This window comes from Lepisma saccharinum, chromosome 20, assembly GCF_977018435.1.
Source record: "Lepisma saccharinum chromosome 20, izLepSacc3.1, whole genome shotgun sequence".
NCBI lineage: Eukaryota > Metazoa > Arthropoda > Insecta > Zygentoma > Lepismatidae > Lepisma > Lepisma saccharinum.
The window spans coordinates 29,909,904-29,934,181 of record NC_139248.1 but is presented as its reverse complement, the minus strand read 5'-3'; the positions used below and the strand labels follow the sequence as shown (position 1 = coordinate 29,934,181).

Here is a 24,278-nt window from a genome sequence, read left to right as displayed (position 1 = left end):
CCATACTTTTTGATCCTGTCGTGAGTAGGGGTGATGTGATCAGCATCATGCCCCTGACCACCTTTACCCCCCAGGGTTTCCCCCAGGTACCCATGTCATTCGACACTGGGTAGGTGCCGGGGATGCTTCCAACGTTAGAAAAGTTCCCGGATTTGAACCGGCCGGGGATCGAACCTGGGACCTTTAGCATGGTAGTCAGACGCTAATAACTTTTCAACTAATAACTGTGTATATTCATATTCATAATAATTAACGTGCCTGCATATTTTATTGAAAAACATGACGTTCAAAAGCAAAAATCATAACAAACATGTCTGGAAAAATTTCATTTCTGGTCTGGAAAACCTGGAAAAGTCAGGGAATTTCATAATCAAAAAATCGTAGCTACCCTGCTCAAGGATCCAACTTAGGACCATTGTTTTTCATTCTCTTCATAAATGATTTACCATTACATGTTAAACATTCATATTGTTTAATGTATGCTGATGATGTAAAGTTATATAAACAAATTAATGGGCCCCAGGATGTTATGAAACTACAAACAGATTTAAACAGCTTATTTGAGTGGAGTGTTAAAAGTAATCTTGGACTCAATATCAAGAAATGCTGTTTTATGATAATATCAAATATAGAACATACCACACATTATGAGTACTTCATTAATCAGGAAAAACTGAAACAAGTGAAAAGTATTAAAGATCTGGGAGTAATAATTGATTGTAAACTAGAGTTTCATGAACATATATCTCATATAATAAATAATGCGTATAGATCTTTGGGTTTACTAATAAGAAATTGTCTCAATTTTAGCAGTACTACTTCTATTAAGCTTCTGTATAGTGCCTTAGTTAGAAGCAAACTAGAATATACATCTATTGTTTGGTCGCCACTTTACAAAACCCACATAAAACAAATAGAACAAGTGCAAAAAATGTTTTTGAGATACCTATATTACAAGAGGTACAACATGTCTGCATACGCAAACAGAGTTTCATATGTCCTTTTACTGAAGGAATTCTCATTTATGACACTCAGCAGTAGAAGAGAATTAGGACAACAGATATTTCTTTATAAAATTATAACTGGATTGTTGGATAATAGAGAGTTTCTTCACCAAATATGTTTCAATACTAGCACATGTAATTTAAGAAAAAGAAATTTATTGCTATATAATATCCCTAAAACTGAAAAGTACAAACAATCACCATTAATTAGAATGAGTAGTATGTATAATAGAATAACATCCACAAATCCAAATATTGACTTTAATCTTAACATTTTGGAATATAAAAATGCTATAAAAGCCACACTTAACAGAGATACTTTCACAAATGGTTGATTATTTATTGTATTTATTAATTATTGCAGAATATGTTCTATATGTATCCCTATATCCACATAAATGTGTGTGTGTATATATAATGTAAATATATATATGTAGATAAGCTTAAGGATATGTGCCCATTAATATGTGTATGTGTTTATTTCATTGTTGTTTCTATCTTATTATGATCATATTTATTCTGTACACCTCATGTGAAAGGTGATAATATTGGTTGAGGATATATGAATAATTTGTGTGTGTTGTGTATATGTTTGTATGTGTGTATGTATATGTGTGTATATATATATATATATATATATATATATATATATGTGTGTGTGTGTGTGTGTGTGTGTGTGTGTGTGCGACCACGTCATTACTCTACGTTATATAAGTGTACTTATGTTATAGTTAATAACTATGTAATATGTAAGCATGTTATTTAATCCCATTTATATTCATATTCACATTATTTATGTTATATTAATGCCTCTGTAATTGGAGATATCGTTTCTCTGTAGAAGGCAAATAAATAAATAAATAAATACCAGGAGACACGTTTTTATATTCCATCATCATACCTTTCTACCGCCAGTCCATTGGTGGAAGGATACTGTGTCAGCAGAAGGATATGCAGGTGGCATCCAAGGTCGCTCAGTATGAGTCAGCTGCACGTGAGAATTCATCCAAGTTACATCACAGTAGTTATTGCATACATATTTCTGTGGGCAGTCAAAATCAACCAGAAAATCAAGAATCCTGCCAAGATTGATTGAATTCGGTCTCACCACTAGAGCTTATCGTCTTTTTACAAAATTAAAGGTGCTTTTTGGAGGAAAACTCTTTGATAACAGTGCTCAAGCAAATGGTAACTGCCTTGCCAACGGACTGGCAGCAGAAGTATATGACGAGGGTATAAAAAACTTGTCTTCCGGTTTGATAAATGTCTCAGTGCCATGGGTCCCTTTGTAGAAAATAGATCAGATTAAAAACGTTTTGTTCAACTAACTCCTCCTTATATACAACTATACAAGTTACTAACTTTTTCCGAGAGACTTACACATACTTGGTTTCAGTTGCTGCAGTAGCGGGAGCCAAATGTGATTTGCGTGCAAAGCATGCACAGCAGACGAACTGAATACATTAACACTCCTAGCTGCATGCAGGGAAACGACAGGAACCAAATGCCAGCCCAGCAGTGAAGCAACAAGTTCCCAAGTGGATCGTGGCATGGGCTACCGAAATTAATAGAACCTTTAAAACTAAGTCTTCAGGAAAAAGTAATTTCTTTTGTTGTTTTTTCATTACCAAATGGGTACTAGTTCCTTGACGTGCCTTGTATTTATAAATTGAGTCTTACTCACATGAAGAGACTTTATCTTTCTGTATTAACAATATTTATTGCAACTTCTAGTAAATCGATTTGTTAAGTTTATTGTGTGTTCTATTTTCAAGGGGATCCGAGAGGACTTCAGTAACACTGCTAGCATGTGGAAGACCTACTTTGATAACTTAGAACCCAACAGACTACCATTGCCTGGAAAATGGAATGGAGCACTGACTATGTTTCAAAAACTGCTTCCGTTAAGATGCTTAAGACCGGATAAAGTGGTGGTGGCTATTCAGGACTTGGTGAAAGGTAATATTTTAGGATTTTGCTAAATTCTTGATTACTTTATTGTTACATACTATGTTTTTTTCTACCAGAGTGGTTCCCTGGAGACTTAATGGGAGTGAGTTTACTTAACCTCACAAGAAACACGTTCAGTCTTTCAGGGTAGGCCTCATTGAGTCATGAAGTCATTCTAACTCAGCTTCAAATTGGACACACCCATCTCACACATCATAATTTGCTGCAATGGCTGGACCCTCTGCTGTGCCATATAATGTTGTTTTAAATGTTCGGCACATCTTTCTTGAATGTGCGGATTTTAATTTCTTCAGACAAAGTTTTAACCTTCCCAGCTATTTATCATTCATGTTGGGAGATGTGAGTGCTTTAACTAATGTATGAGGCCATTTTGAAAAGTTTTGCCTCCTATGCAATAACGTCAATAATATGCAAGATACTTACATGAACTATATGTCTTCTTAAAGCTTGTAATGTTCTCTACCAGGGTGTCACTACTTTCCACGTAGTCACCATCATTTTCCACACACAAATGCTAACGTTGGACAAGTTGTTGCATCCCTTCGGCGAAGAAATCAGGCATCTTCTCCTGGCACAAGCGACGCCCATCTGCTTGCACCTTCACATCACTTTTGTAACTGTGTGCCTTCAGGTGCTCTTTCAGCCTAGGAAAAGGAAAAAGTCAAAAGGTGCAAGATCTGGGCTGTACGGTGGGTGGGATAAAATCTCGTGGAATTTGAGATGCTGCAATGTGTCGTGTGTTTGGCGACTTGTGTGTGGGACAGCTTTGTCATGTTGAAGAATTGCATCCTTGCCAGGCTTAACTTGCAGTAATCATGCATGGAGTTTCTCCAAAGTCTTCACGTACTGATCAGAGTTTACAGTGGTTCTGTGCTCCAAAAATTCTGTGTGGACTATGCCATCGCAGTCCCAAAAGATGATCATCAACACCTTCCCTGCCGAAATGAACACTTTGAATTTTTTGGGAGGAGGTGAGTCAGTGGCGACACCAGGATTATTCATCTAGGAGTGCTGAGGGGACACGGAAATAAATTTAGAGGGTGCGATGGGGGGGGGGGAGGCAAGGGCAGTTTACTTTCCCTTGGTAGATAAGGTTTAGCATAGTGCGGATGCAATAATAGCAAAATTCGGGGGACACCTGTACCCCTAATCACCGAAACTGATTCACATAAATTACTGACTGAAATTAAATTGTATGTGTAAAATATATAACTTTAGATTAGCATTCATTTTCCAAAAAGGCTGTGCCCCCCCTTGCCCTCCCCCTGGACGTCCATGATGATATTTATTAAGTCTTGTACTCCAAGAAAGTGGTCATACAGGTAAACATTCAGATACACATTGCAGTCTTATTGAACTATGTAGTGAAATACAAAATGAAATTATCCTTGCCTTCAAAACACAATTTTTGAACCTTTTCAATGTAACCAATGGGGGTACAAAATACATAGTACATTGTAATTTTCCGTCTGCCACTTCAGGACAAAACTCGAATTGCACAGCAACTTCGTCTTCGTTAAAATCCCTTCTGCACACTATTACCAATAACGAACTGTAAAATTTCTTCGTGAACATTGGGCATCTTCCTAACAGTTTGAAAAGCCTGAAATGGTACATTTACTAGACATGTTACGTGGAACAAATACATAGAATGTAACAAGAAATCTACCCTTCATGTTACAACTTGCATTTAATAATTTCCCGAGCACGACTTGGTGTTACCTTGAAAGCAACTGAAATTTTTGCTCCAGTGCGAGAAAGAACAAGTAGATGGAAAATAAACCGTTTATCGACAATGCAAGAAAGAAAAATAAAATAAAAACATTACTCATATTAAGCTAGAGGCAATTATCGAAAACCTCAAACAGACCACTTGAAGAAACAAGAGAAGAAAAAATTCATAACAATAATGCTGACGAAAGAAGAAAAAAAAGGCCGCTGATCTTTATAGAGGCCAGTGTAGAAAAGTTTGTATATAGGTTTCTCTTTCCGAGTAGTATCAATGCTTGCATGTTGCATACAATAATAACGGTCTTACTTCAGCACCTAACATTCTCAATATGCTCAATATGATGACATGACATAATATGACATTGTAAGGGTTAGTGTTTTCAGGTGAACGTAGGGGGTGCTGACAGGGGTGTAGAAGAAAATTAAGGGGTGCGTCCCCTGAAGTGAGTCCTTATGTCTGTACTTCATTGACTGCCTCTTGCTTTCTGGGTCATAATGATGTGCCCAGAACTCGTCACCAGTGACAATCTGGCGGAGAAAGGCATCACCTTTCTGTGCATGTCTAGTGAGAAGTTCCTGAGAAACCTGCTTTCGGTTCTCTTTCATTTCAGAAGTCACCATGCAAGGGACCCATCATGCACACAGTTTCCTATAGCCAAACACAGGATGAATAATGTGATGCACTCATTCAAGTGAATCCTGTTGACCTCCCTATAACTAAGGGTCCTGCTAGAGGAGACAACCTCAATAAAAAAAACCTATCCAAAGGTGTTAGTTGCACATGCTGATGGGACAGTGATGGTTGCAGGGGTAGTTGCAGTCGCGAACTTGGCCTCGGGGATTTCGGTTTGGTCCTCGAGTAGCCTTCATTTTTGGGGGTAGGCCTTCCTCGGCATAGAGGGCATGTCGAGTTGACAATTTATGGACCCTCCTTATAAAATCAACATATTTATGGTTCTCAAACACAATTCAAATGGGGGAAAACCCCCAAAACGAGTGTGGCCTTCAAGCCTGCTTAATTTATTGGAAAAGACGAGTAATGTCACGACAGTGCCACATTATCTTGTAATAAGCATAGTTGAATCGACAGATAGTAACGATGAGTCTACTAAGACAAAGAAAAATGAAGATAAAACATTAAAGGACCTGTCACCATTCCTTATAAAAAAGCAAGTTGACTATACCACTGGAGGTGATGTCCCTGACATCAAAAAACTGCGAAACGGGAGCCTCCTCATCCAGACAAGTACAGATCGCCAGACTAGCAACCTTCTTAAGCTTAAGACCTTGGACGACTTTCCTGTTCAGGTTGAACCTCACCGTCAACTGAACAGTTGTAAAGGTGTCATTCGCCACTGGGATCTGTTGAATGCCACAGAGGAGGAAATCCTTGAGGAGCTATCAGATCAACGTGTCACTGCAGTGCAGCGAATGAAGAAGCGAAAATCCCGGAGAACTTGTACCAACTCCTTCAATTGTTCTCACTTTTCAAATGACCACTCTCCCAGATAAGGTACAGGCTGGATATTTGAGACTGAAAGTCCTGCCGTACATCCCTAACCCGATGCGGTGTTTCAAATGCCAGCACTTTGGGCACACTCAGCCTTCCTGCAAGGCCACTGCTGCCATATGTGGCAAGTGCAGTGAACCTGATCATGGGACAGAGCCATGCTCATCTGGTCCCTCATGCCTCAACTGTAAAGACGAGCACCCAGTCTGGCATCGTGACTGCCCCACTTTCCAAGAGGAAGAGAAGATCCGAGAGTTGGTTTTCACTGAAAAATCTCTGCAGGTGACACAAAACGTTCTCTCCGTGAAAGCATATGCACTACATTACCTGTGCCTTTCACTGCTGCTCTTGCCCGTCGCATAGTGGGTGTACAAACCAGCAACATGTCAACTCAGACAACAACGCTTCACCCCACTTCGAGGAAACCTACAACCACTACTCGATCCACACAAAAGAAGTTAAGCAGGCATATACAAAAGAATATTTTTTGAAGTCCACTAGCTCTCCAGACTTAAATCGCAGCTAAAAGCTGCCCGGCAGGCGCTGAAAGCACCTGCCACAACCCCCCCCCCTTCCCCATCCCCTTCGCTCTCTGTGTCCTTAGTCGAGGACATGATACAGGACGAAGCCGCGGACGAAGAATTCATCAAGGTGACAGGGATTAGAAATAGAGTACACCTTAAAAGGTAACTATCATACCTACAGCTATGGCGTGTTGTCTTCAATGGAACCTTAACAGTTTTCGCACGCATCTCGAGGAACTTCAGATGTTGATCTCTGAATTTGACCCTGTCCTGTGTCTCCAAGAGACACATTGTTGCCCAAACGAGCCAGCAATACTAAATGGGTATACACTGTACCGCACAGAGAAGCTTCCCGAGGGTTGTCATGCGCACGGTGGTGTAGCAATAGGTGTTTGAGATTCCATCCACTCGACGCCGATCTTTCTCACCACCCCCTCCAAGCTGTCACCGTACAAGTCCATCTACCACAGCCAATATCCATGTGTTGTGTATATATATCACAAGGGAGGAGCGATTCTCAAGGAACTCCTTTCTGTATTCGAACAACTTCTGTCTCCTGTGGTTCTTTTGGGCGATTTTAATTCTTACCATCGTTTGTGGGTCACCGTTCCTTCAGAGCCCGGGGTCAAATTATAGATAAATTTCTTGAGGCGCATTGCTGAATAATGGAACTCCCACATATTTCAATCCGTCCTCAGGCACAAACTCTTCATTGGACTTGTTCTTTTGCAGTCCCAGCCTTGCTCCTACCACCTCTTGGAGCATTTACACTGATCTCTGTATGAGTGATCACTTCCTTCTCTTTTTCACCTTCGAACATCTTCAGCACTCATGTCAACATCCCCCTCACTGGCATCTCAGTCAGGCTGACTGGGGTGCGTTCGAGCATGCAGTGGACCTTGACATCGATCTTGCATCGACTTTGCCAGCAATCGATGCCCTAGATATCTTCGTGTCACGAGTCCTTGATGCTGCACACACCTCGATTCCACATCCCAGTGGACCTGCGAGGCATCGCCCAGTCCCCTGGTGGACTGCAGAGATCAGTGCAGACATCAAGGACCGCAATCGTGCCCTAGATCGGTTCAACAGGAACCACAGTGCTGCAAATCTCGAGCAGTTCCGCATCAAGCGTGCCCGTGCCCGTCGACTCATTCAAGCCAGTAAGAAGGCATGTTGGGTCAAATACGTGTCTTCCCTGACGAAGCAGGCTTCTTCAAAAGCCGTTTGGACCAAAGTATGTTGCATCAAGGGGGGTGCATCGACTCCTCTGAGTGCTCTGGAGCACAACGTGACTTTGTATACAGATACTGGAGACATAGCAAACATCTTGGCCACACAGTTTTCTGAAGCTTCCAGTTTGGAAAATTACCAGCCACGTTTCCGTCGTGAGAAGGACCATCAGGAACGACGTCCTCTAGTTTGTCAAAGTTGTAACATCGAGCCATACAACTCTCCATTCACCGAATGGGTTCGATCGGGCACTTCGGGACTCAAAGAATACAGCTCCTGGAGTGAACAGGATCCACTACGAGATGTTACGTCATCTGCCCAGTAGAGCCAAAATTTTTCTTCTTGCGGTGTTCAACAGGCTTTGGTTAGAGGACCTATTCCCCATATTCTGGAAGTAAGCTATTATTGTTCCCATCCTGAAACCAGGCAAAGAACGCACCGCAGCCTCGAGTTACATGCCTATTGCCTTAACTAGCTGTGTGTGCAAGTTGATGGAGCGCATGGTCAACAAGCGTCTCACCTGGTTCTTGGAGGAAAACTCTTTCATAAGCAATTTTCAAAGTGGTTTTTGCTCCAACCGTTCCACACTGGACCATCTGGTTCAGCTGGAAACACATATTCAGGATGCATTCCTCAACAAGGAACATTTACTAGCAGTTTTCTTTTACCTCCAAAAGTCCTATGACACAATGTGGGGCTATGGTATAATCAATCAGCTCCATTCTTGGTGCATCCTTGGCCATATGGTGTACTTTATTCAGAACTTTTTATCAGATCGTTCTTTCTGCGTTCGTGTTGGGAACTTCTTTTCGGATATTCATGAACAAGAGAACGGTGTCCCAGAGGGTAGCCTCCTTAGTGTGACTCTGTTTGCCATAGCCGTGAACAGCATTATGGCAAACATTCTTGTCCCTGTACATTGTCCCCTCTATGTAGACGATCTAACGATCTTTTGTCGCTCACGGAATCTTGCGTCAGCTTCTCGTCAACTCCAACTGACGATAAACCGTTTGGTTGAGTGGTCCTCCCAAACAGGTTTCACCTTCTCATCTGAGAAATCCGTCTGCACCCACTTTTGTCGTCAACGTACATGCCATCTTGACCCTGACCTGTACATGGGGAAATCTCCCCTGCACTTCGTGAATGAGGTCCGCTTTCTGGGCCTCATTTTCGACAAGAAATTAACATGGCTACCTCACCTTCGCCAGTTAAAGTTCTCATGTCTTCGAGTTCTCAACCTTTTACGCATTTTATCTCATACTTCTTGGGGTGCTGATAGGATGGTACTGCTCCACCTGTACCGTTCACTCATCAGGTCAAAGCTCGATTACAGATGTGTTGTCTATTCTTCTGCCTGCCCATCTAGGCTTCTCACCCTAGACACTGTCCACCATGCTGGTATTCGTGCGTGCTCTGGTGAATTCCGCACCAGTCCGGTCACCAGTTTGTATGTAGAGGCATCTGAGCCATCGCTGTCTCTGCGAAGACAGCGGCTGGTAGTGAACTACTTCCTCCATCTTCGCTCGATGCCCTCACATCCTTCTTATCATATCATTTCAAACGAGAGTAAGCTGGCAAGGTATCGGCTCCACCCTAGAGCAAGTAGACCATTTGGTGTTTGGTGACCAGCATGTTGCAGACTCTGGATTCACCGTATTCCCGGCATCCGGTAGTGCAACACATATTCAGATGGCTTGTGTCCTTATCTGCCAATGCCGATGTACCCTTCTGTTGGGTCCCTAGCCATGTGGGCATTCAGGGGAACGAAGCAGCTGATGCTGCCGCCAAGTCTACTGATGCAGATGGTGACGTTCTCGTCCACCTTTTGCCAGCTAGCGACCTGCAGAATGTGTTCCGTTGTTCCGTACTTGACACTTGGCAGGCCGAGTGGTATATGGAAATGGGGAACAAGCTACACGCTATTAAGCCTACCATAGGTGCTTGGCTATCCTCGTCCCGTCCCTCTTGGCGAGAAGAAGTTATTCTTACCCACCTGCGTATAGGACACAGCCATCTAATGCACGGTCACTTGCTGCAAGGGCTGGACCCTCCGCTGTGTCGTGTTTGTAATGTGTTTTTAAGCATTCGACATATTCTCGTTGAATGTCTCGATCTTGCTTACCTCCGGCAGACTTTTAACCTTTCCGGCTGTTTGTCATTCCTGTTGGGTGATGACAGCAGTATTTTATTTAGGTTTTTAAGAAGAGCTGGTCTCTTCCACCGTCTGTGAGGAGGCTTTTAGTTTGTTTCTGACTTTTTATTATGTTGTGTTTGTCTTGTCTTACAACCTTGCACTTTTAATATTTCCCAAGGGGATTTTTACACCCCTTGTTTTAATCCAAGTCAGAATTTTAGTTAAGGGGATATTTCCCCGAATATATTGAAGGGTGCAAAATGGCCTTGAGTGCTGACACACCCATTCATTTTAATTCATTCATTCATTCATTCAAGCAAAATCCTAAACATTGTGACATTGTCTTTCATTTTGACATGGTAATTGGCAAGAATCAGTTCGTCTACGAACGCTTGATGCTATGAATCTGTGGCTGTTATGAGTCGTCCACTGCGGATATGATCATGCAGGCTCGTCATGGCCGGATTGTCGTCTTTCAGATTCCTTGCCCACCTCCTGACAGTACTCCCATCCACACAGTTGTCACCATAGATAGCACTCCACTCGTTCGTCGATAAATGTCAACAGGTTCACAATCCTTTGAAGTGAGGAATTCAATAACAACATGTTGTTTCAACCGCACGTCCATGTACGTTGCCATTTTACTCACTATTGTGCACATGCATGTTGTTACAGTTGAATGCCGCTAGATATCACAACAGTCAGTGAATCAGCGATTATTCTCGCACCAATTTTGCATATGTCTGAGCAGTGTTGCTAGAGTTATTGCATAGGAGGCAAAATTTTTCAAAACGCCCACATATTATTCTGTCGATCCAAATATTCAAAACCTGATATGTGAAGCTTGTTCATCAGTTTAATTACTAAAAGTCATAATTAAAACAACTGCAATTTTTCAGATTTTGTTACTGATGAAAAATTAAACTTCAACCCCAGTGAAGCTGAGTGAGAAATTTAACAACAATCCTGCTTTTTTTCCTGTGAATAATAGGGACCAAGAAAAATGTTGAATATTGGTTAATGTTTCCAATATTCCTAATGCTATCAATGTTTTTATTTTGTAATGAAAGTAAGGAATAAGTGTACTTGCTTAGATCCAGTTCATAGTATTCAGACTCGCCTATGAAAAGCAATGACTATTCTAATTCAGGGCATTTATATTCTTCTTTGCAGAGGAATTGGGGAGTCAGTATGTAACACCACCACCTTTCAACCTCGCAAAGTGTTTTGCTGATTCTCACTGTGCTGTTCCCCTCATCTTTGTTTTGACACCTGGAGCCGACCCGATGGCAGTTTTGTTGAAATTTGCCGATGATCATGTAAGAAAATTAAAAATATACATATTATAAATTACATTGGCTTATTCTCCAGCACCGGTACTCAAACTTTAGTTTTAATCTGTGGTTAATTTCTCATTATATAATATGCAAACTATTAAAGCAAGCTTAAAATAGGTGGCCGCGGTGGCTCAGTCGGTAACGCGTCTGACTACCATGCTAAAGGTCCCAGGTTCGATCCCCGGCCGGTTCAAATCCGGGAACTTTTCTAACAATGGAAGCGGCCCCGGTGCCCACCCAGCGTCGAATAACATGCTTACCTGGGGGAAACCCTGGGGGGTAAAGGCGGTCAGGGGCGTGATGCTGATGACATCACCCCCACTCACGACCGGATCAAGAAAGTGTGGGGCGTTACCCCCACACCCCCTATACGCCTTCATGGCGTGGTGCTATGCACAAGGGAGCACTTTACCTTTTATTAAAGCAAGCTTCCTACTTTCTGTGCTATGCTTGGCAGTTGCAGTGTAGCTACATGTAGGGAAATTTCCCTTGTTGCAGGGAAATCTAGGTCCAATTTTAGGTAAAAAGGGAAATATGAAAAATATAGAAATTACCGGAAAATTTGAAGTTGTCTGGTTTCTGTTTTTGTTTTACTTGCATGCCTGCATTGGTGATTTATTTGTATTACATTAGTTAATTTAGATGGGTGTATAATAAATATATACAATACATAAGAATTCTTGGGGTAAACCAGGTTAAGTTTTCAGAATATGCCACTGTAAAATTAACATAATTTTTAAGCTGTTCGAAAAAATTGTTGTCTTGAATTGCTGAAGCTATGAAGACAGAATATGCATTTCATTGCAAATGTCTTATTTCTTCTGCTGACCTCTGTGGTTCTGTTGTTAGCACAGTGTGCTATGGCATTAGCCCTAGTCAGTGTTCTTTGGGAGTGTCCCTTCATCAATTTCATCATCTCATCCTCATCATTGCAATTAGCCAAAAGTGGCAGAAAAGAGACGCTAAATAATGAATCGAGTCTTATTTCTTTGTTCATATGATCACAGTACGCATATTATGAATAGTAAAATATAAAATTGGTTTATGCTTCCATGGTAGACTTTTTCATGTACTTGACATTTGTTGTCACTGGTATAATTTAGTGCAAAGCCAAGGGCTGTAGATTTAAATCCTGGACAAAGCCTGGCTGTTGCTTTGTTTCCTCCTCTCATTGATTCCATCATTCATTCTCATATTTACAATTATCTTAGAGACCTACAAAAAACAATTAAAGGTAGGCAGATTCAAAACATGATCACGTTAGATCCACAAGTAGCAAATAGGAAAAATTTTAGGGATGTGATAAAGTTGATTTCCAGTGATTCTCAACTGCACACTGATCAGAGTGCTAGAGACAGACAAAAGAAATAGTAGCAGAAAATTTTCCACCATTTCCCGGACATGTGCCTCAATGTTTTTGTTTTGTACAAAAAACATAATGGATAGAAATCCAGGATGTACTTCTTGATCACATTAGGCGAGCAGTTAGCTACAAGTTTTCAACCGGTCGGCCATCGAAATGATCAAAACCAACTTGCCTGTTGGGCAGACACTTCCCGGACTTTCTGCCAAGTACCACAAAGAAGAAACGTACAAGAAAATGTGTTGTATGTACAAAGAAGGGAATGCAGAAAGAATCCTCCTACTAGTGTGCAGATTGTGAAGCGGCCTTGTGTGCAGCACCATGTTTCAAAATTTTCCACACCGAAAGCAATTATTAGATACTGTTGTACAACCATGTGTGAGGTACATTGTAAACAAATTATTACGTATACCATTCGATAGATATAGAAACTACCCATTATTATGCATACCAATGTGTGTTAGTAGTTGAATGTAGTTAGAATACAGACTTTGAAACCTGTAATCCTTGCTGTTTCATTCCATTTTGTTTTCTAGCATAGACCACGTACATTTGAAACAATATCATGAAACAATTCCACACCTTTTGCGTCATCTGCTAGAAAATTAGCCACTGAGAATGAGATCCGACAGCCAGAAATTAATCACTTAAAGGGTTAAAAATATATTATATTTCCAGTATGTGTTGTGACTGAAGTATTTGAAAAGAAACACTGTTACATGTCACTTATTTTATGTTCTAGAATTTATAATATACTCCTGAAAGTTGTCTTAACATGAAAAAGTTGTTTTTAAAACTGATTTTGACTCTCTTTTCCATAGTTGGGAAAACGTTGGCAACCACCATTGCCCAACATGAGACCAACGTCAATTTGCCAACCGATGTAAAGCCAACCTTTTCCACGTAAAAACTGATGTTGGCCCAACGGTTGTGATTACTTGGAGATGCTTTCAAATGTCACTCACTTTATTCCTTTCTTGCACATAGCTAGGTGCTTCTGTACTTGTGTTAAATCTCTGTGGTCATTTTTAAGGCACAAATAAGTTATTTTTAGGACTGAACCAATAACTCTTATCAATTCCAACAGATACAGATACTTGAAAATAATAACAATTCATAGTAGTTCAGAATATTTACAAAATTTAATACATACATTTTTCCATTGCAACTATGTCATAGCAATCTACCAGAGCATTGCTTAATTGCATAATTTCCCATGAGATAACCATTTGATCACAAAATGTATTTCTCCCTGCAATCAGCTTTGTTCAAGGTCCAGGAATTTTAAATAAATTCAATTTCGGTCCAGGAGAGAAAATCAGCAACCGCAAATGGGTTCTGGACCATAAAGAATTTTAAATCCACTCCAAGTTTTGTATTGAAATGAAACAATACACAGCTTGGACCAAATTTAAATTGTGCGAGTAAAAAGGTTCCAGCCCTGTCTCAGGGTTGTTAAAGATCCAGGAATTGTAAATAAATTCAATTCCCATCTGGGAGAGAAAATCAGCATGTATAAATGGGTTCTAGACCATAAAGAACCTTTTTGCGTTTAAAGTCCAGGAATCTTTTATCCCGATGAATTTAAATATGATCCAGGAACCTTTTTTCCAGATCAATTTAAATACGGTCCAGGAACCTTTTTTCTGGATGAATTTAAATATGATCCAGGAACCTTTTTTTTTTTTTCAGAACAATTTAAATATGGTCCAGGAACCTTTTTTCTGGATGAATTTAAATATGATCCAGGAACCTTTTTTCCAGATCAATTTAAATATGGTCCAGGAACCTTTTTTCTGGAGGAATTTAGATATGATCCAGGAACCTTTTTTTCCAGAACAATTTAAATATGGTCCAGGAACCTTTTTTCTGGATGAATTTAAATATGATCCAGGAACCTTTTTTCCAGATCAATTTAAATATGGTCCAGGAACTTTTTTTCTGGATGAATTTAAATATGATCCAGGAACCATTTTCCAGATCAATTTAAATACGGTCCAGGAACCTTTTTCTGGATGAATTTAAATATGATCCAGGAACCTTTTTTTCCAGAACAATTTAAATATGGTCCAGGAACCTTTTTTCTGGATGAATTTAAATATGATCCAGGAACCTTTTTTTCAGATCAATTTAAATATGGTCCAGGAACCTTTTTTCTGGATGAATTTAAATATGATCCAGGAACCTTTTTTCCAGATCAATTTAAATATGGTCCAGGAACCTTTTTTCTGGAGGAATTTAAATATGATCCAGGAATCTTTTTTCCAGATCAATTTAAATACGGTTCAGGAATCTTTTTTCTGCATGAATTTAAATATGGTCCAAGGAACATTTTCTCCAGATCAATTTAAATACTGTCCAGGAACCATTTTTCCAGATAAATTTAAATATGATCCAGGAACCTTTTTCCCAGATCAATTTAAATCCGAAACAATAAAACAATATGAAACTTGAACTGAATTTAAATTGTTTGAGAAAAAGGTTCTGGTCCTGTTGTGGAATCCAATATAACCCATTAGAATTTATCGGTTCCTGGAACTTTAACAACCCTGCCTACAATGTTGTTGCAAAAATAATGAAAATTATGCACTTTGGACTATTTTCAGGATATTTCACAAAAGTACCGCATGGCATTTTTGCAAACTCTGCGACACACTTAGCCTTCAGAAAAGTATCGAGTGGTATCAGTGTAATTCCTGCCAATACTTTCTGGTATCAATGCACTGGTTCATCACTAATTATTATGTATAGCGTGGTGAAAATTGTGTTAATGTCATCATTGTAATTAGTTCTAGAAATTAACAAGTATATCAGAATCAGTATATTTACTAAAAAAGAAAAGTGTGCCACAGAAAAATATCATAATTTTATATCACCTTTCTTGTCCAAATGCCTCCTTTGAACAGGTAAATCAAGCCACAGTGAATATTGTTGACATGAAGCTGTACGTTTGTTATATCAGATGTCTAACAATAATGTTATCCTTGCAGGGATTTGGAACAAGTAGACTTCACTCGTTGTCTCTTGGACAGGGCCAAGGACCAATTGCTATGAATTTGATAGAGCAAGGAGTGAAAATCGGCACCTGGGTTGTTCTCCAGAACTGTCACCTTGCAAAAAGCTTCATGCCAATGCTAGAATCGGTAAGTTTTCTGTTAATATTAATATGAGAGCACATATGTTGTGGTTTTATGAGAGGTGGTGATAGAAAATTGTCAAACACCAGGATTTGTGGAAGAATAAAACTTTGTCAGCACATTAATATTTTCCTCTTTGGTCATCAGCCAGGATTTCTATTGAGCTGGAAAACCTGGAGAAAATGGAGAAATCAATATACAGGGTGTTCATAAAGTCTCGGTACCATTACCAGTAACATTTACTATGACATGCTTGAACAGTACCTTCTTTCTCAGTTGGAGGAATTCCAGCCAACCATAATATTTCAACAGGATGGGGCACCCCCTCATTGGTCCAAGGATGTACGAGGTCTTCTGGATAGGCACTTCCCTGGCAGGTGGATAGGCCATCAGGGACCTATTCCCTGGCCACCATGCTCTCCTGATATCACACCCTTCGATTTCTTCTTCTAGGGGTATGTCAAAGATTTTGTTTATCGCACTCCTGTTCCAGATATTGCTACTCTTCAAAGAATAATAACGGAGAGTATCCTAACTGTAACAGGTGATATGCTGGGGCATGTATGAGCAGAAGTGGATTACCGCCTTGATGTTCTGAAAGCAACTAGAGGGGCGCACATTGAGGTGTATGGCATATAAACGTGGAGAGTTGTAGCTCATTTTGCAATCAACAGCATTGTTCTCTTGCATGTAGTTTCCGAGCTATGTTTTTTGTAATCGTACCGGGACTTTATGAACACCCTGTGGTACTAAAGAAAGTCAAGGGATGTCATCTAAAAGTTAAAAAGTCTGGGAAAAGTCCAAAATTATCATGTTTTTTTTATTGAGTATTCATAAACTCTACAACAGCTTCTTGTGTATACAGGGGTCATCCAGAAAATAAGTTCCATTTGCCAGTTAAAGAAGAAACAACACAATATTAGTGGAACAGAAACCCTTATTGCACTCTGAAGTACATATCTTGGACTAATTTTCAACATAGTTGCCACCACTGTTCAGACACTTGTCATAACAAGACACTATGTTTTGTATCCTCGTATCATAGAACATTGTTCCCTGTGATGATAATCACAAGTGGTAACAACATGTTGGACCGCAGTGTGGAAAATGCACTGAAAGTTGTTAAGTGTACGTCTGCATCCATCCTGTCTGCTATTTTAATGAGGATGGTGGCAGTGGCCACTGAAATTAATAGAACAAAGAAGAAAATAACAGTTTCGCAGTGATAGTGAGTACTAGTTTCTCCATATTTAATTAAATGTTGTTCAAAAATATTGATTAATATTACTGGGCAAGTATTCCACCCCAAAAGATAAGCACATAATCACGCCTTGTTTTGCTTCAGGAATTTGAGAATTACATCAGAATATGAAAGTACATGTGCAATCACAAAATAGTTCCACTTCTATACCAAACTTCCTTACTGCAATCAACTTTTATTCTCAGATTTGTGAAGAACTAAATCCTGAGACGACTCACCCTGACTTTAGGTTGTGGCTAACTTCCTACCCAGCTGAACATTTTCCAGTTCTTGTTCTTCAGAATGGAGTTAAAATGACTAATGAACCACCTAAAGGATTGAGGGCCAACATCATGCGGTGAGTAGCAAAAGGAAGATAAATGAAGTAGCTATCGTGTTGTTTATTCTGGATTTATTTTCATCACTTTTGTAAGGTTTGTCAACATTGTTCGTCGTGTTTTGAACGAATACTTGCCGGGAATATGAATTTAACATGGTTGTCTGATTCTTTAGCCCACAAGATCACCCAACAAAACCCCATTGATTTTTTTTTTCTTTGAGGATATGTGGCAGAAATTTTTATGAGGCAAAAAAATGATGAACATATAAACTGAAAGCCAAAATAAACAACGCAATAGTGACTGTGGGTATCGACATACTGGCTCGAACGTGTGATAAAATCGATTATTGTCTTGACATTCTCGGTGCGACAAATGGAGCAGACACAGAAGTGTACTGAAACAGGACATAAAACTTTTTGAGTTTATCTATCTGCCATTGCCACCAGTTAATTTGTATCTTCATTAGTATAATTTATTAATAATTAGAATGTGTCAGACACTTTGTGTACACCCTGTACCATCTAGACTGTTTCTAAGGATGATGCCAAGTTTCAAAACTTAATAAAACGGAAAGATAACTGAAGATATCCTTTTTATTGTGCGTTACTAGGAAGATTTAAATTGCTTACAAGTGAATTTGCAAATAATGTTATCATTCCTATATTCTATAAAGAACCTGTAACTTATTGCAGTTATATAGTTTTGTGATTGCTTTCATTGGGAATGTTCAGGTGCGGTTGGCCCTATAGCGCACAGGAGGAGTGAACCCCCAGTAATATACAGTAATCACCTCGAGAATGAACAATAAAACAATACCTTTTCACAATATATCGCTAAAATTTTTACACAATAAGTAATTGTATTTGTGTCCATAACACGGCAAACTCTTTTGCTGAGAAGGAGAACCCATGAGTCGGCTGCCCTGGTGCAGACCCTCAGTTGAACCCTCACAGGACAGCTTGTGCCATTGTGAAAGCTTCATGCGAGAGCAGAAGCTTGAGGTGGGAATAGGACAAAATACATGGAAGAGGATACTGCAGAACCTTCGTATCAGGCATATGGACATGCGCAGTTCGTGCTCTTGCAGAAGCCACCGCACAAGGCACCATTCTCACTGCTCCCTCCCTTCCAGTGTTGCCCTGTGCAATTCAATTTTGAAGCGCACACGTTACAAATTCAGTCTTCTCTTTGTATGATTTTTGCACCGAACTTCTTGGAATAAATGCAAGATTGCGGCAGAGAAGGATGAGTAGAAATGAATAAAAGCTGGAATGAGATGCGATGAATTAAAATAAAAGAGAAACGTGCTGGTTTTTCATTCATTGCATTCAGAGGCTTTTCCTTAAAGGTTGAAACACTTAGGGTTCACAAGAAAGTGAAAGAATGGCATGAAGACGTGACTTGTTGTCGCTGGGTGTCAAACTGTCAGTGTCTCAAGTTTGTTAGTTTTTGAAGTGCTTGGATACTCATTCGAAAGCATTAAATGATGCTGTGAGTGAAGCGAGGGATGAACTATGTTACATCCATTGATTCAGTGTAGGTGTTGCTGTCTGTGCAGGTAAGACATGACCGCTAAAAAAACATGTAATTAACGTAAACAAACTTTCTCGTCTGCTGATAGAAAGTTAGCGTGTCCTGGTCGACCAGCTCCAAATTTGAACAAAGCTATCGCGTATCAATGAAAGAGTCTCAGGTTCGATTTCTAGTATGCACATACCATCAGTTGCCATTTCCCTTTAATAAATGTAGGACCAGTTCTGATTAGTCGGCATTGACTTCCGGAATGGGAAAAGGGGGGCCACCCCCTACTGAAAATTGAATGTCAACCAAAAATGATATATTACATGCATATAATTTCATTTCAATCACAGTAAATTTATGGTAATTATTATAAAAGGGTTGCAGTAACTTCAGACTGAAGGAGTGGTTTTTCTCCCTCCTAGAAAATATATTTTCCTCGGCCCCAACTGAGAACGTCCATGATTTTCCAAGAAAAAAAGAAAACATTTTTTCAAAAAGGCACAATTTATTGTAGTTGAGTTTATTGAATTTATTCTCACACCCCTGCTATGAAACCTTATATTCCCAGATGAAAAAAAATTGGACAAACATTTTAAGTCCCCCCCCCCCATCCTTTTGTTTGGCGAAGAAAGTCTACTTGTGGAAACTGAAAATGTGTCACATGATTTCAGTGAATCCCCAGGAAAATAATCCTCAAGCTGCGCCTGGGAATGGTTCAGATTAACTGATAGTGTATCAATAGAGGCATATCAGATTGTCAGCAAAATTGCCAGTAATTTTACAAATCCAACATTTCTGTAAATTAGGACTGAGGTGATATCACTTTGAACAAATACTTGTTAGCACGCAAAGTGCAAATGTTAGCTGGGGGAATGGAAGTAAGGATGAAACGATGCGAAATTTCAACCAAACTGATTGAATACTGATACATAATAATGAAAACTACTTCTATACCAATCCAATAAAATAAAAAAAAGAAATATTTTGATAACTTGAATGGTTAATTTCTAATGATTAATAGAAATTGCTAAAAAGATACTGTGTATTTAGAAATATTTTGTTGGTCCTTCGGGCTGGCTGGGGGGATGCACCTTTGCTATAACATGGTGACAGTGAGACAACTGGGGGGATGCTTTTTGGAACTTTGCTAGCTGGGGGATACCATCCCCCACTTCAAGCACTGATACTGGTATTCTTACTAATTCCCATCAATACTGATACTTAAACATTACAAGACCTGAAAGTAATTCAGTTTTTTTTTACAAATTCGAATTTGAATGGGAAGTATGTGGTACAGTAAAAAAAAAACAATCTTTTCTTACTACTGTCTTGTAGTTGGCAACCCTGTCTCACGACTGTGTAGAGATAATGCCTGACATGTAACAACACAGGACACAGTGGTGGGTACAGCTAATAGAGGTAAGATACATGTATAAGGTGGCAGTTAAGCCATGCTGTCAGACTGGGATGATGGTGCAGAAAGAGTATCAGGTGAATATTAAATTCTGTGTTAAACTCAGCTAGACTAGGCACATGTTGCCATTTTTTGTCATCATTGATGCGGTGTGACAATAGAGATCTCATCTGAGATGGGGAATCAACTTGATTTTTCACTGTTATAATGCCCTGGTATATTGGTCGCTCTTGGTTACTGATTACTTGACCCAAGTTCAACATATCTGTCCTTCATCAGCCTCTGTACTCACCAGGCCTTACTCCATCTGTTTACTAAGCTGAAAAATGTGATCAAGGGGCATAAGTTTGCCTCAACAGAAACTGTTAAAAGCTTAATAGTAGGAATAGTGACAATAATAATGATTACACAGTGTGTCCCATATTTTACCGGACTGATGTCGTAGTGCATTTACTTATTGCATGATTTGGAAAAACACCCCTTCTCCAAAAAAACCCTGATGTTTTCTGTTTCTTGCTGGTAAATTTGAATGTTGAGGAAGGACCCTCTTAAAAGTTACAGTAACACAAGCGACACCACTCTAGGTCACCATGTTTTTAATGACCAGAAAAACAAAGGGTTCAACATTGCCGAGACCTGATTAGGGCTGCAGACAGGGATTCCAATTTCCTGAAAACTATCCTGACCCATGACGAAACGTGGTGTTTCCAATATGTGCCATTAACAAAGTACCAGACTTTGGTGTGGATGAGCCAAGGGTCCCCAAAACCCAAGAAAGTTCTCCTGCAGAAGTACCGTAGACATCAAGACAATGCTCATCACAATTTTTTGACTCAATGGTTATCATTTATAGAAAATACCAATGGACAGACGGTCACAAGAGAGTTCTGTGGACACGAATTTGAACGGGTACCCCCATAACACCGACAAAAGGGCACCAAATCACCAGTCTGTGGTTTTCCATCAGTTTTTGGCCCCAAGGGGATTGTTGCGCTTGATCATTCCCCCTATTCTCCTGATCTGTCTCCTCCTGACTACTTCCTTTTCCCAAAACTGAAATTGGGACTGAAAAAGTCCCAGTTTGATGCTGTTTCAGATATTCAAAGAGCTTTGACCGAGTATCTCAACACTATTCCTGTCAGAGAATTCCAGAAGTGTTTTGAGAAGCTGTAAGAGTGTTGCATTAAGTGTATTGAATCACAAGGAGGGTGTTTTGAATAATATACAACCAAAAGAGTCATTGCATGTGCGGTTCCTGTTTTATCATCCTAGTCCGGGAAATTATGCGACACACTGTGTATTATTATGGTTGTTATTATTATACAATACTAACTATTATAAACTAATAAACGTAAATTAATTTTATTCTAAATTCAGTATTATTATATCCTTGGAGAGACTGTCCTACTCGATCCACCAGCTGAATGAATATTCATAATCTATTTACATTTCATAGGAAGCTGCATGAACACATACAATGGTTTGCTGCTAGATCGGTAGTAGTAACAGTAGTAGGAAATATGATGCTAAGTAAATGTGAGAATTCATTTTGTGTGTGGGAACACGCAAGAATCTTGTCCACTGTGACTGTGCAGCAACGATTTTTAGCAGAATTTCAGGAGCCACTGCTAAACCCCAGGAACTTCGCAACTATATCACTGTGTCTGTGGCACTGGTCGACCATGATATGTTAACATGCATGTGGGATGAAAAGCATTATCTGTTAGATATCAGCTGCATAAGCATTTGTGACGTGTGTACAAAAACTTAGAGAGTTTGTCGTTCTACTGAGATCAGAATTACCACTGTCAGTTGTAAATTTCTAAAATGTTTCACATGCTTATGAATCACCCTGTACATTTTTGCAGGTCTTATTTGAGTCATCCGATAAGCGATAGTGATTTCTTCAATGGTTCCAACCAGCCTCGAGCATTCAAGAAACTTCTCTACGGCCTCTGCTTCTTCCATGCCTTGATCCAAGAGCGTCGGAACTTTGGACCTATTGGGTGGAACATTCCCTATGAATTCAATGAAACTGATTTGCGTATTTGTGTTAACCAACTTAAAATGTTCCTGGACCAGTATGATGTAAGCATTATAAAAATAGCATTTTTTACATGTAGTTTCTTTTTTCATTATCTTTGCATGAGTTTCGCATGTTGTGTATGCATGCATATCTCAAATATATTACCTTTGTTTTTAGTTTAACTCTAATCACTGTTGATGAAGCAGATTATTTGTGATACAATAATGCAATTGAGTCTTAATGCGTGTGTGTGTGTGTCGCCTGCTCCAGGGTGTCTTATCAGTTGCGTAGTGTTATTGAACGCCAATACACCAGCGTTCCCTGATTTAAAATGGGTAAAAAAATTGTCAATGCTGTAAATAAAAAGTAAAACATTACTAATTATATACGTGTTTGAGCTATATCGCATTATAATAGCTACTTATCTCGGTACACCTACAATGCTCCACTAAACAAGCTCTTGTTATAGCATTTTTGAATGACTTTGCTGGACAGACACCGGGTAAGTTTGACGTACAGGACTCTGCCTGCCTGGAGGGATAGCTTGGGTCTCTACAGCATGCGTGAAATGCCTCTCGAACGCCAGCGTACGGAGTACGGAACAACTTGATTGGTTCTAGGGTGCATGTGACACTTCCTGCCTTCCAATGCAGACGACAAACCTACCCGGTTTTTTGCACTCGTGCTGTGTGATGCTACAATACCCAATATGACTCACGTAACTTTACCAAACTCCAATATTATAACTTCTTTGTGTAATTTATCGCACAAACAGCGATGTGCATTAAAAACAAAAAACAACAACAACACAGTTTTCATCAGGTTTTTTTTAGTCCTTGTGGTATGAACGGCTAGAAATAGAGATTATTTATTCATGGGCAAAGTTCAGCCTGTGACTGCTCTACCACTTAACTTGCAAAACTAATGTATCATTAAGATAGTTTATTTGTTTGTTAATATCTAAATCCTTTATACCGTATTTTGTCAATGGAAATGTTGAGCATTTGTTTCAAAACTCTTAACATCGAATGATCTCTGGACGAAATTGCTTTAAAATATTAATCAGGTTTTTTTTATGACGCCACATGATGTATGTCAGACAGTAGTCTGAATTATTAATTGGCACTGTTATGTCAGCAGAATGTACGATAGGTGGATCATCCGCCAACCTCTGTGGTGGAGTGGTTAACATGGGTATTCTTTGTGAGTGTCCCTTCAACTTCATCAGTATCATCACTTATAATGTTCATCTTCAAGATTAGCCAAGAGTGTTAGAAAAACGAAGTAAAATCAACCAAATCAATCAATAGTTAGATCATCCAAATAATAATGCTTCTACTATTATTCTAGAAGCACTTATGATTCTAGTAGGCTTTTTTATGACTTGCATCATACCGAAAGGTTTTCTTGGTTAGCTGGGTGTGCTGAGAGAAACAAATTATTGCTACACATGTAATATTTTTTTAGCAAAAGACTCTGAATGGTGTATGGTGTTCTGAGTTGAACAACCTAATTAAAAAGAGCTATAAAACATGTCTTCCAAACCTTTGTTGCATAGTGAGGCATCTCATTTACTAGCATTTAAATATGCATGGATCATGTTTTATCGGAAGCCGGCCGACTTCAGGCAACACAATGAATCTGTACTTTCAAATAGACAATACTTATATCGAATAATCCCATAAGTAAACTATTAGGCAAGAAAAGGAAGTAGTCTTCGTTTGGACTTGGCGTTCCCACCCGAAATACTCATGCTACGCCACTGGTGTCTACCAGTCTGGAAACGCTGGAT

At 39.5% G+C, this 24,278-nt stretch overlaps 1 protein-coding gene across 1 annotated transcript in view; it reads left to right on the top strand.

Annotated features, from left to right (window-relative positions):
* Dhc36C (Dynein heavy chain at 36C) overlaps nt 1-24,278 on the top strand; it is a 369,284-nt gene that overhangs the window by 320,057 nt on the left and 24,949 nt on the right. Inside the window, exons 52-56 of the mRNA XM_083142304.1 lie at nt 2,780-2,963; nt 11,281-11,426; nt 15,798-15,950; nt 17,391-17,542; nt 22,329-22,548. Of these exons, the coding sequence (XP_082998430.1) occupies nt 2,780-2,963; nt 11,281-11,426; nt 15,798-15,950; nt 17,391-17,542; nt 22,329-22,548 (855 nt within the window). The remainder of the gene's footprint in view (nt 1-2,779; nt 2,964-11,280; nt 11,427-15,797; nt 15,951-17,390; nt 17,543-22,328; nt 22,549-24,278) is intronic.